The following is a 13633-nucleotide window of genomic DNA, read 5'->3' as shown; positions in this document are numbered from 1 at the left end:
AGCTGACCCCTGAATACTAACTATAATGATATATAATCTATGTCATTCACTAAGTAATTGTTGCCTGATGAAAGCCAAAACAAAAGAACCTTCATTAGTTTATGGAAATTTACATGGGAATTCAAACATGATTCTACAGTGACAAAACCTCTTTGGTTCAAATCCCGTATGTGTTCCCAGAGGCATTAACTTTGATTAATGCAACTCAAATGGCTCCAAGAAGCCTTACCTGCCATGTTGGACTGATGCAGTAGTGTTTGCACTGATTGGTGCAGAGCAAGAAGAGGCAGGTTGCCACTGGCTGCCCCGAGAGGTAGATGAACCAATGGTAATGGGTGAGGTAGCAGGAGATGAATTGCGATTGGCTGAAATGTAGGGACTTGTGGGGTCACTACTTCTACCAAATGAAGCACTGCAAAACAGCACACAGTCACTTTCTTCAGGACATGCTGTTTACCCACCATTTCCCAGTACCACCTTCCCACCCAGATTGTGCACTTAAAAAGAATGTAGAACAAAGAGAAGGTATGATGACTGGGAAGTGGAGTGATCAACTCCAGCTGGAGCTGGGTCACTAGCAGTAAGCAGGCAATCATCCATCACTTTTTGAAGGATGATCTTTTGGTTAATCACCCAAAAGAGGGAAGGAAGAGAGATGATATTTAACAAGAGAAATCAGGAAAGTAGAATATATAATAAGGTAGAAGCTAAGAAAGGGAAATAATAGGAAATAGAATAATCCTATTAGAAAACAATAAATCCCAACAAGCCAAGGCGAAAAACATGCAACCCCAAAAGTCTACTTGATATAGAATAACACTGCAAAAGCCAAAGTAAGAACAAAGAATTTGGAGAGATTTTAGAGACTTAAAATTAAGAAGTGAAGAAGAGTCAAGAAGTTCTGTGAAATAATGACCCTCATGACCAGACAGCAGTGCCTTTGTGAGTACTTAAAGTTTTAAGTCTAGAAGGTAAGATTTCATGGGCAAAAAAGGGCAACTTTTCTTTGTTTCAACTGAAGACAGTAAGAACCACCTCATTCACAGCAAAAAATTTGAGTTAAATTATTTATTTGGGGGGGGGGGTGGTTACCAACTCATGACCTTGGGCTTGACAGGCAGGTGCTTGTACCCCTTGAGTTTGATTTTTTTTTAAAATACTTCCTATCATAGTAATGAGATACTTGAGAGGGTGATCAAAACAAACTCCAAAGCCTTCTCTGAGAAAGAGGTACTTTATTAGGCCATCTGAAATGAATTCCTTACCTACTTACAGGTAAGAGAAAATATAAGGCACACTGGGCCTAGCCCAGTTGGGGGAAAATGAAGTCCTATTATACTTCCATTTTAAAAAGATGACAGCATAGAGTTTTTCTTCTTGAAAAAGAATGATAGGATTTTATAAAATTGAGAAGTACATTAGGACTATACAGATGAGCTTTGGGAACCCTAGCTTTAAAACAAATTATACTTTCTCAAAAAGTGCTCACATAATTAAGCATACATTCTACCCTAAATAAAGGCAGCCCTTCCTTGCTCTCTATACCATAACTTTACCAAACTAGATCTATCAAACCAAATGCCACTCAACTCATTTGCTGACAGTTTGGGTCAGGAAAGTCACCTACTTCCCCACAAAATAACTCCATGCCTGGAAATTAGATGGCAGCTTTTTCCTTCCTCGATCTAGAATACTGTTTTTCTTGTTTTTGATTCCACTGGAAAGACTAGCAATGTATCTAGGTAAACCAAATCCGTTGCCTTTAAGATGAAAAGCTAATAGCCTTATAAAGCCACAAGTTTCTGGTTTGTATATGAACAGCCAGTGAGATCACTGAATTATACTTGTGTATTTTCAAAATTGAGCCCTTTCTTGAGTGTACTTGTAGAACGGCAAAATATTAAAAGGCATTAGTACTTGTTTCTTTTATAGCTTATTATTTCCCACATTCAAACATTAACTATTTGACAAGAGTCCTCCTGGGAAGTGGAAGTAAATTTTGGTGCTAAACAGTTAATCTGCTCATACAATCTATGGCCAAAGCCTGTTTCTCAGGTAGCCAACCAGTAATCTAGAAAACTTAATGATGGAAGACATGAAGGCAGTTTTGAGAGGTTAAGTGAAAATGAAGAAAGAATTGAAAGTAAGCAATGAAAAACAGATTCTTCCACATCAGCAGCCAAGTTCTAACTAAAACATTAAGAGAACCTTGTAGTTTAATGGTTCTGACAAAGGTGCTTTGCTTGCTGGGTAATACATGGCAAAGAAAATAACTGCAGAAAAGGAAATATAGATGAGAAAAGAAGGAAACCCATGTACCTTCTCTGCATCAAACTTGCGAGTTTCACATCTTGATGGATCTGAGGGTCATTAAAGTCATAAAAAAAAAAAAAACTCAAGTCCCTAAATTAATAGGCTTCAATATGAAATGTATTTAATGCAACAGAAAACTGTTCCCATTTCCCACCCCTCACCACCCTAAGGCATCCCTCCCTTCCTCCCACAAAACTATAACTTGAGATGGGAACTACTGCAGGTTTAGTAAAAGGATAGCCAGCTACTTGGACAAGGGTGTTTTAAATTCAGTCTTGCCCAGAGCTTACTAGAAGTCACTTCTGATTGAAGATTTTAATAGGACTGAGAGGATGGAGTATAAAGCAAGGGCTGTGGTGACAATTTGGAATTAGATTACTTTAATTCAGTTAATAAAAGAACAAATCAAGTTTAATTTTAAATTAGTCAAGATGTTAATTCCAAGAAATCTAAAAGCAATTCATTTGTTGATTTATTTGTGTGGTGCTAATTAGATATTAAAAGGCATGCAATTATTACCCAGATCCCCATGGCCAGAGTGAAGGAAAATTGTTTCCCACCCTTCTGCACCTGGTACCTTTTCAAGTAGGCTGACACATAGGTGGAAGGAGTCGCGGTCTGTGGACTTTCACTTCCCTTTGTTTCATCCCTCCATAGCTGCCGAGTGTAGGAGCCGCTCCTCACCAGATTCACAGCTGACTCTCTGTACAGCATGAAGGAAAACAAAGCACCGGTTTCCACTACCTGTTTTGTTCATAATATAATACAAGCAGGAAGTGAAGAGCCAGTAGCAAATTGTAACTGGTAAAAGGAACATACGTCTTTTGAGTGATTGTATGTTTTTATACATATATTTTGTATTGAAAGAGGATAATATTACTATCTGCTTTCTTCTGTCAACTTGAAAGCCAACTAATTTCAACAGGTACCAAATATCTCATATCAAATCCTTTTATACTGATAAGTTACTTTTGTTCCTTTTTAAAAAGCACCTTGTAATCAGTCCCTAATAGTAGGTTGCTCACAGCTAGAAAACAGGTTGATGAGAGAGATGCAGAAAACTGTCACCATGGGAAGAGGTTACTACAAAAGGTGAAAAGCAAGGAAGACTTTCTTGGAGCCTCTTTAAAGACAGTATAAATGACAAGGCATCCAGGAAGGGCCAGTACTAGAATGTCAGATCCACAACTGATAATGCAGGGTCTTTGCTACATGGTCATGGGTCTCCAGGCTCCATAAGGTTCTCTAGAACTGTCCTTCTCAACCGTTAGTGTACATTTGAATCACCTAGGAAATTTTGTCGAAATGCAGCCTCTGACTCAGCAGTTCTAAGAATGGACTTGAGGTATTCTGGTTCTAATGTGCTCCCACTTGCTGGCAAGATGGCATGCTACAAGACCAACCTTGAGAAGAAAGGCTCTAGATAAGGCTGTGCCCTGAGATACATCAATACTTCACAATCTCTACATTCATTTTAACTGAAGATGCTTTAAATTTTACCTACTTATAAATGAAAAGTTGATCAATTCAAGTATTAACATGTTCGCATTTACTATATGGTAGATAGCATGCTACACACTAGAGGTCCTTGAGAAACCACAGACACAGACTTCCCTTACTGAGCCTGCTGTGGACTAAAATTAACCTGCACTAGAAGGGTCTGGGAAGACATTTGAAAGCCCATGATATCTAAGTCAGAATTTGATGGATGAAGAATTAGCCAGCAAGAGAGTCAGGGCTGGGAGGTATATTCTAAGGAATGAACACTAAATTTGTAACATGGTAAGGATACCTAGAGAAAAAAGCGGAGGGGAATGGTCAGGGGATCACTAAGTCAGAAGAGCTAAAAGGAACATCTCTAGTTTGTATTAGGATTACCTGTTCTCCTTTTCTTCAATGTCATTTGTGCTACTGAGCCTCCGGGGTGCAAGTGAACTAAAATAGCTTTTATTTTCTCTTTCCTGTAAAATAAAAATAAATAAACCTAGTGACATAGCATATATCATTTTGGGTAAAGAAGGAGGACCTAATAGATCCACAATAATAATACATCTGTATTCAACACTAATCCCATTTACAGTGGTATTACAAAAATTTTTTCAAAAGCTCATTCCTAATTTTTCTTCATTAAAACCCCCACATAGAGAAATAATTCTCATGTGGAAAGTCAGATAATCTAATAAAGAAAAGTGCACAAATCACACAAAGCACCAACCCTGTGGTGACGCATACCTGTAATCCCAATACTCGCAGAGGCTGAGGTAGGAGAACTGCCATGAGTTTGAGGACACCTAGGGCTACCTAGTGTGCTCAAGGCCAGCCTGGACTACAGAAAGAGGCCCCATTTAAAGAAGAAGAAGAACAATGACAACAACAAAGCAGTCTTGCCAAGAAAGAGGAGGAGCCCTTGAAAAGTCACAGAGGGCTCTACTCTACTGTTCTTTATGAAATTAGCTTGATTTAGTCTCCAGTATCCTTTCTTGAAATGCAGCTTCCTTTGAACATGCACAATAAATATATGCAGAATTAACCCAACTAAGAAGTCTCACTTCTTCCAGTAGTCTGATGAATGCAATAATTATGTAAGACAAATATATACTAATAAAAATTCTTTAAAATGATACAGCAAGAGGCCTATGACAGGGGAGGCTTGACCCAGAGAAAATCACCAAGCAAGCCTTGCAATGTCTGAAACCAAATGAATACACAGATGAACCATCTGTCATACTTCTATGAATAAAAAATTAAAAGTTCAAAACATTCAATGTTAATATATCTCAGCTTCATTAGGATCCAAAGCCCAACTAAGAAACTGCTTCTAAACATCAAAGGAGGAAATTTCTGTGATTGGTTTAAAAGAACCATTGGACCACATCCAATTTTTTCATATCCACTTTTTGGCTTTATGTAAGAGGTTAAATACAATCGAACATAAGATAAACCTTATGGTATATTTAGGAAAAGCATATTTAAAATATTTTTTTCTGTTTTGGCCAAACAGATAACTACTTGATTGAGTTATTAATGTGTCTGTCTTCCTTTAAAGTCTTTATAGTTCCACAATAAACTTAGGGACTAGAAAATACTTTATTTGTTCCCAAGATTGAGTTTTCACGAACGTAGTTTGTATTCAGATGTCCCCCCAAGGCCTCATGTGCTCATAGGTGGGGCTTTGTGAGTGACTGGATCACATGTGGACAATGGACTTATTGAAGAGGGAAGACCCGCCCTGGGTGTGGGTGGCACCAACCACTTGTAGAATGGGGTGGAATAAAAATATAAGGAAGAAGTCTCACTGCTTCTCTGCCATGTCACCCTGTCTTGGAGCCAGCCAACTATGGATTGAAACCTCTACAAATTGTGAACTAAGATAAGCCTTTCCTCCTTAACTTGTAGGTGTTAGATATTTTGCTCCAGCAACAAGAGAAAAGAAACTAAGGGGCTGGGGAGATGGCTCAGTAGAATAAGCGTTTCTTGACAAGCACAAGGGCCTGAGTTCAATCCTCGGTTCCGCAAAAAAAAAAAAAAAAAAAAAAAAAAAGAAACTAAGACAATGCAGTAAAACTGCCTTGACATTTCCCCACACCTCAAACTGCACCTTATCTTTGTTATCCAGCAGAGCAGAGATCCGAGGGCTTGAAGAGGAGCGGTAGATGGAGGAGCTTCGGTCCCTTAAAGCATCCCTGGAATTGGCCACTTCACTCAGCATGTTGTGGCTGCCAGTTTTTCTGAGTCCCAATCTCCATGAAGAAGGGGATTCATCTTTGGCCTCTTCTGGCTTGTTAAAAAGGCTGGAGGAGAACTAAGAAGGAAGAAGAAGAAACGTCCTAATGATTCATTATTTCAGCCTAGTTGCCTTTTCTACACTTAACTAGGCTTAGTGAGGCAACATAAAAGGTAGTATCAAAAGAACAAAATCATGGCAGGCCTTCTGCAAACATGCCCTCCTCACCTGGCGGGCATTTCATCACTCAAGGGTCGTCTTCTCCCTAACCCAGAAATAGCCTCAGATTCTTTTCACAGTGCTCCTACTTGACAGACTTGCTCCAAGAAATAAAATGCTATTTTCTCTCCTTATTCAATTAGTATTGACCCAGAGCACCACAAACTGTTCTGGAGAAGATGTCTTCTCCTGCCTTATTGGGTAACTGGAAATAAGATAATTTGCTTCTCTAGATCTCAATATGCTCCTCTGTAAACTGGTGTTAATGAGCCTAATTCCTCCCTAGAATATGAGGAATCTGAGAAAACAAGATAAGCTAACATACAAATATACTTAAAGATATTATGACAAAAAATACTAGAGGCCACTCTACACCAACTGTAACTGCTAATCTCAAGAAAAGTAACTTATTTGATGTTGAAAAGCAGTTCCAAGATCTTTAGATTTCACCAAACACAAAATTTAAGAAAAAAAAAAAAAGTCAAGGTCATCTTTTATTTATGGCTAGACAAAACATCTTCAAAAAAAAAAAAAAAAGATGAATATCATACCATCACAGTCATTTCATTAAAAAGAATATCAGAAAAGAAAGCTTCAAAGGTGGAGGTGTAGCACAGGGGGTATAGCACAGTGGCAGAATATTTGCCTAGGACATGTAAGGCTCTGGGTTAAATCCTCAGCACAGGAGGGGTAGGGGAGATATCTATCTATCTATCTATCTATGTATCTATCTATCTATCTATAGATATATATATATATATAGAGAGAGAGAGAGAGACAGACAGAAAGACAGAAACAGAGAGAGAGACAGAGAATATTACTGAATGAGGGAGGGAAAGAGAGAGAGAAAGCAGGAGCAAGAAGGAGAAAAAAGGAAGAGGGAGCAGAAGCTAGCCAACTTACATTGTCTTTAGTTATAAACCAAGGAAACATCATAAATTAGCTTTAGCTCAAGGACCTTTGGGGTATAATTGGTCTGTCAAGTACCAAGCAACAAACAGCCCTTTTACAAGGTGTGAGGACTTTTGCAAGGTGGTGTCAGTTGTTTTCTCAACACTAGCTATGCCATCTGCCTGGTGCAGTGAAAACACTAATGTGTTAAATCCCTCTCTCCAACTCTGATTTTCTTCGCTTCCAGCATTAGAATATAGACAATTAATTGCTCCTTCCCTTTTACAAAATTCCTGATTCCAAGAGGAACCTTTTCCTCTTTCCCAGTATCGTTCTGGTAAAGTGGAATAATTATTGTATTTTTTTAAATTTAGTATTATTTTAAAAAATAGGAACTTTGGTCACATCTGGAAGTAGTGGCAGTATATCAGGTCCAAGAAAATGTCTAGATATCAAACAAGACTGCAGTCTACCTAAAATTTGCTCAATAATGCTTCTAGAAATAAACAAGTAACCAGGCCTTGGTCCCTCATTTCCACAAGGATTCCATTAGCCCATCTTTCTAATTCGTAAGGAACTTAGAAGATCAAGTTAATATTTCTAAGATTTAACATCTCTATTTTTTATTTTTTTATTCATTTTTAATATATTTTTATTTCTTATTCTTTTATTAATTTTATTGAGAAAGAAATAGCAACGAGACAGTTTCAAAACAGGTTAGGACAGTTACAAGAATTAATACATTGCATATTGTTGTCTTCGTAGTAGTTATTCAGAGTACAAGATGCAGACAAGATATCTTGTCTAAACACTATTAGTATAAATCTTTCTTTTCATTGAACTAAGAGAAAGTAGCTGTATATCTATTCTGTCTCTAAAATCAGTGTATTTTTCAACAGCTTCATTTGAAGGAATCCAGATCTATTTTTAACCTTGAGACTAATTTTACACTTTGAGGAGCCAGGGTCACCATTCAACTTGGTCTTGCTGGTCTACAGATTCTAAAAGACATAAAGCTGGAGCAGGAAGTGTCTCTTGTATTTCAAAACTTCTTTCTATTTCTGTCCTCTACCCATCAAAGTATAAAGACTTTACTTATGAATGTGAAGTTGTAATAAGTTGAAAGAGGAAAACAGTCATCAAAATAAACCTGTATTCTGTATATCTTCCTAGAGAAGTCTAAACTTTATACCTAGTTAACTTCAGAAATGAGGAAAACAGGCAAATGACAAAATTTCTTTTGTCCCAGACTATGCTACCCTCTGTGGTCTTAACACATTTGTGGTCAGATAATTACTGATGGTTTTATAAGCCTAGGAAGCAATTATTATGGAACGCTTGTACCTCTCCAAAATTCAGATGTCGAATCCCTAACCCATATTGTGACTTAATTTGGAGAAGGGGCCTATGAGTTAGGTTATAGAGCTTAATGAGGTCAACAGGGTGGGGCACTAATCCAACAAGTCTGGTACCCTTATAAGAAGAGGAAGAAGCACCAGAGCTCCATCTCTCTCTACTATGGCAAAATGCAGCAAGAAGGCACCCTCTTCAAGCCAGCAAGAAGGCACCTCTCTTCAAAGAGAGCCATTGGGAGGAACTGAATCCACTGATGCATGTATCTGGAACTTTGCAGCCTCCAGAACTAGATTGATGATATGTAGCATTTTTGTTATGAACAAATTAAGACAGGCAAAAATATATCTTTATTGTTTTATAAGGAGGTATTATTAAGGCCTTTCTAAATGTGTTACTGCACTAGGGGGGAATGTAATACCCAAATTGATTCCAGAGTACTCACTCTCCTAGCAGAAGAGGCAGAGAAGGTATTCTGAGCTGGAGCTGGTGTCTGCTCTGTGCTACTACTCTTGCTTTCAGAATTGGAATGATTGACAGTGGCTTCAGGCTTTTTATCTGTTAAGAGAAGCAATAAGTATAAGTATGAAAATCTTACTTTTGTGTATTATCTTTCACAGATAAAAGAAAAGGTTTTCTCACTGTCAAAACAGAGAATCAGGGCCGTGTAATAACTTAATTCAAACTAGAATGAACTCTAGCAATTGTGGGCAAAATAAAATAAAATCAATGGTTTTCTCTTCTTGGTATGCCCCACACTCAATTTTCAGATGAAAACAGAAAACTGTCTCTACATTTTTACTTATATATAAAATTCATTAGTAAACTACTTGTGAAGTCCATTCTATGTTTTAGGAGAGCTGGGAAAGAGTGACAGAAGAAAAAGATAGACCTCATTTTGACGGTAATTGCAATTAAGAGAAAGAGATAAGACACACTGTAAGAATAACACATAATCATATACGTTTCAGGTATCGAATTGGTTGATTCAGGACAACAAGTACTATTAAGATTTCAGAAAAGAGGCAGATCCTCTGAGATAGGAAACAATAAGGAGAGCTGCTACACAGTCAGTGATTCCAGAAAAATGAAACTGGAGGCAGCTGGGAGAAAATACCAACCAGCAGGTGAGGAGGAAGAAATGCCATGGATAATGGCTCAGAAGTCAAAATACATACTCTGTTGGTCAGTGAAATGGCCAACAGATTCCAAATAATGAGAACTCTCAGGGTTATGATAGCAAATAAAGATAGTAAAGTTTATAAGGATTACAGGGCCAAACCAAAGTCACATAACAAATAGTAGTCATCCAACTGAGTAGGATCACCAATCAGAAAGCTGTCTATTGTGCTTATTATTACCTACTAAATAACTAGCACAGTGCCTGCACCTACTGGGTTCTGGTTCTAGTTTATGTACTCTGAAAACAAAGCCCTAGAGTTATCTCTCCATGAATTATATGACAATTTTAAGCCACATTATGTGTGACACTGGGCAAGATATTTATCACATTTGAATACCTATTCTCACATAGTAATCAGAGATTTTAATTCTTGCCTTGTGAGAATTTGTTATGGTCAGGGTTTAAAAAGGAAAAGACTGAATACAAGACACATAATTGATAGCATTATTTTATAACATTCATCCAAAAAGTCAAATGCAAAAAAAGTGGGAGATCTGCCCATATACGATAGACCCAAAGAATCCAGCTGAGGGCCCAGGATCCCATGGCAATATTCTGTACGAGTCCAGCTGAAGACCTACAGCCCATGGCAATGTCCTCCACAACTCTAACTGGAAGCCTAGAAACAACAATGTCTCATACAAATCTATCAAGGATCTTCACTGGGAAGGCCCAGGAGTCAGTGGTGGAAGCTAGAAAGTCTGTGCCAGTGGGATGGATGATCGGTGCCAGCAGGCTGAGGTGAGTGACCTTCTACTGGAGCCAGGAAGCAACACTTAAAGTAAGGACCAGAGCTCCCCCAAAGAGAACCACAGTCATCCTCAGTGACAGTGAGGACCTAAGCTACTCTGATGATAAGCGCAGCTAAGTTCGTATCAGGAAGACTAGTGTGACAAGCTTCTCCAGGAGAATAAGGACACACCATCTTCTCCTCCAGTTCTACTTTTATGCTGTTGGCAACAGTCCGCAGGCAGGCCTTCCACATCCAGCACCATGCTGATCAGTTCAACTGGGTGTTACAGGCTGTTTTCTAGTTGTCAATCCAACACAAAACTGGTATAAAAATTAGAGGCGTCTTAAAATTTGCATAGCTTACTGGTCAAAGCAAGTCCCCTGTGTTTTTATACTTGTTATTATGAATATTCAAGGTATTCTTGAAATACTGTTAGAATATCTATAGCTTCAAGAAATCCAGTTTACTACCCAAATGTGGTAGATTATTATAATAATAGCTCCCAACAAATCACACCTCCCTGACTCTAAAGCACTGTAAAGTGTCTTTTTATAATGACTCTAAGTTTGGCTTGGTGACTTGCCATTGCCAATGGACCATTAGTATATGTGATACAATTAGAGGCTTGGACAGTACTTGTACACTGATATTTGCCTTCTCTGTTCCTAGATTCCAGCTGCCATCTGAAGTAGCTATGCTAGCCTGCTTGATGATTGGAGACATGGGGCCCACTTGCCCTACACATCCTAGCCAACCACCAGCAGGTGAATAATGTCATCTGGTTCCAGCCATCCCCTCACTTGATTTACCAAGTGATCATGCAAACATGGATGAGCCCAGCATTACCATGAGGAGAAATACAAGCCATCCATCTTTGCAAATTACCAATCTATAGAACTCAGTGCACATAAAGTTATTTTAAGCCACTAAATTTGGGGATAGATTACTATGCAGCAGCAGATAACTGATACATAAAACATTTAAGTCAAATGAAAAGAGAAAACAAGTTCTAAATCAAATCTTTATATTAACTTCAAAATACAATTCATGGGGCCGGGGATATAGCTCAGCAGCATAATCACCTGCCTGGCAAGCACAAGGTCCTGAGTTCGATCCCAGATATTTTTTTAAAAAATCATATTCTTCACTATAAAACTTACATGTAAGAAATATGATGTCTCCCTAGTGTAAGAACTCAAAAGAAATAAAAACTGAAAGGTAAAACAAACACAGTTAAATAGAAATTAACAGAACTTTATGACTCAACAATGAAGAGAGAAAAAGGAAGAAAGATAGGAAATAAGGTAGAGACAGAAACCATACATGTATATATACAAGATGACTAAAGCAATTGTCCCAAGAATTTCCATCAGTCTTTTAAAAATAACAGTTAATGGGTAGAATTTACACCTTGACTAACTCTCCATGATGATATCTGTGAACTAGGCAACTACACTGAGAACAGCAATATGTAATACTAAACCATGCTTGAAATACCTGTCATCTTGCTCTTCTAAATGTGTATAGTTTCTAATGTCATATTAACTATTCCTATACTCTCTTTAAAGTAAATTTTTTTAAAAAAGGTAATAAAAGAAAATAAAAGATAAGAAAAAAAGTTAAAGACCAATAGAAAAAAAAAGAAATATAAAAACTATCCATCTTATGACGTTATATATGTGGATCTTTAAAAATGAGGGGCCGGGGAGATGGCTCAGTACAATAAGTGCTTGCCTAGCAAGCGCAAGGGCCTGAGTTCAATCCCCGGTTCCACAAAAAAAACCCAAAAAAAAGGAGATAACATATCCAACAAATATCTGTTTAGTACACAGATATGTGACAGGAAACATCTGGAAAAGTTTATGTAACCCACTTCCTTGCACTTTTCCAATTTACTGAGCTCCTACCAAGCAGAGGCCTTGTGAAAGGACTATGGCATACAAAACGGTGAACAAGACACACAATACATTCATATGCTTCTACAACTTGCCAGTGGAGAAGAACAGAAGAATGAGAAAAATCAAATTACTCAAATACTAAGCAGCATTTAAAAATTATATAAAACAATTTCAAACAAACATTTACAGGAAACAGGAAAGGAAAAACCTGCATGCACTTATATAGAGGCTTCCTAGAAACTGACTTGAGCTGGGTTTGGGGACATGAATAAAATTTCAGTTGGCAGAGAACTACAGAAATGAGTAGGGAAGCTTACTGAAACCAGCTGGCTTCTGCCCACACCAGGCGACTGAAACTGCTCTCTAGGATTACGAGTAACTTCCTAATTGCTGATTCATCCTTAAGCTCTCCCATCTCATGACTGCTCTGGCTTTTCTGAGGCAGAAATGTATATCATGGTTTTTCTCAACCTCTCTGACCTCTCTGATCATATTCTTCTTTATAACCTACATTGACTCCACTTCATTTCCTAGACACGGTATTCCCAAGATTCTTTTCCAGTTTTTTCTCTGCAAACTCTCCCTTGATGATCTCATCTTTCCCCACGGTTTTTACCTTCCACTTCTTAAAAAAAAAATCTCCCCAGATACCCTACTATTCTGAGGAGTCCCAGATCAAAGTCAGAATCTCAGGCCTGCCTCAGGCTGGCTATGAAACCTAATTCTCCCAGCCTTCTACAGAGTCAATTTCCTATTCTAAAAGAGGTGGGTGTTTATAAGGGTTAAATAAAAATGTTTAAGTGCACTGCAAAATGAAAAACACTACACAGATATAAAGTTTTATTACAATTCCCTGAACTAGATATAATCTTTCTTGTTCATGAATACCATCGACAGCATTTAGCTCTTTCAAACAACATGTATTTTATACACATAGATACTTTTCTATTCCCCTAAGATATATAACAACAACAACAACAAAAATTAATGAATGTGACTATCTGTCACATGCCAGGCATTGTGCTAAGACCTGGAAGTATAATAAACCCAGTGATCTAGACAAATGAGCCTCAGCTTGAACCATGAAGGAGGGCAGCAGTTTCCCATGATTGAAAGAAACTGTGTCAGCAAAGTCAAACTGCATCAGAAGCTGAGGCTCAGACAAAAGAGTAAATATCTTTATAATGGGTACGCCAGCTATGGCAGAGTTCAGGAAAAAAACCACAGACTCCATTATAAATTTAATGTGCAACCCTTCTCCTCTAATTTGGTCTAGCTGGAAACATTTCATCTTGTTACTGACACAAATCTAAAGGTAT

General features: G+C 37.9%; 1 protein-coding gene across 8 annotated transcripts in view; it reads right to left on the bottom strand.

Moving 5' to 3' along the window:
• The window catches only part of Ppp1r12b (protein phosphatase 1 regulatory subunit 12B), a 237878-nt gene that overhangs the window by 148468 nt on the left and 75777 nt on the right, over nucleotides 1–13633 (bottom strand). For 4 of the 8 annotated variants that reach the window (XM_023708000.1, XM_023707991.1, XM_023707997.1 and 1 more), the window contains exons 9-13: nucleotides 8946–9058; nucleotides 5912–6115; nucleotides 4192–4274; nucleotides 2891–3016; nucleotides 230–412 (exon numbers count right to left, since the gene is read on the bottom strand). In XM_023708000.1, the coding sequence (XP_023563768.1) occupies nucleotides 230–412; nucleotides 2891–3016; nucleotides 4192–4274; nucleotides 5912–6115; nucleotides 8946–9058 (709 nt within the window). Of the gene's footprint in view, nucleotides 1–229; nucleotides 413–2319; nucleotides 2361–2890; nucleotides 3017–4191; nucleotides 4275–5911; nucleotides 6116–8945; nucleotides 9059–13633 lie in introns of those variants that run through there. The other 4 variants (XM_023708005.1, XM_004625357.2, XM_023708019.1 and 1 more) reach the window with 3 other exon arrangements.

This window comes from Octodon degus, unplaced genomic scaffold (genome assembly GCF_000260255.1).
Source record: "Octodon degus isolate 3935 unplaced genomic scaffold, OctDeg1.0 scaffold00009, whole genome shotgun sequence".
NCBI lineage: Eukaryota > Metazoa > Chordata > Mammalia > Rodentia > Octodontidae > Octodon > Octodon degus.
Note: the sequence above shows the minus strand (reverse complement) of the source record. Positions and strands in the feature narration are given on the sequence as shown.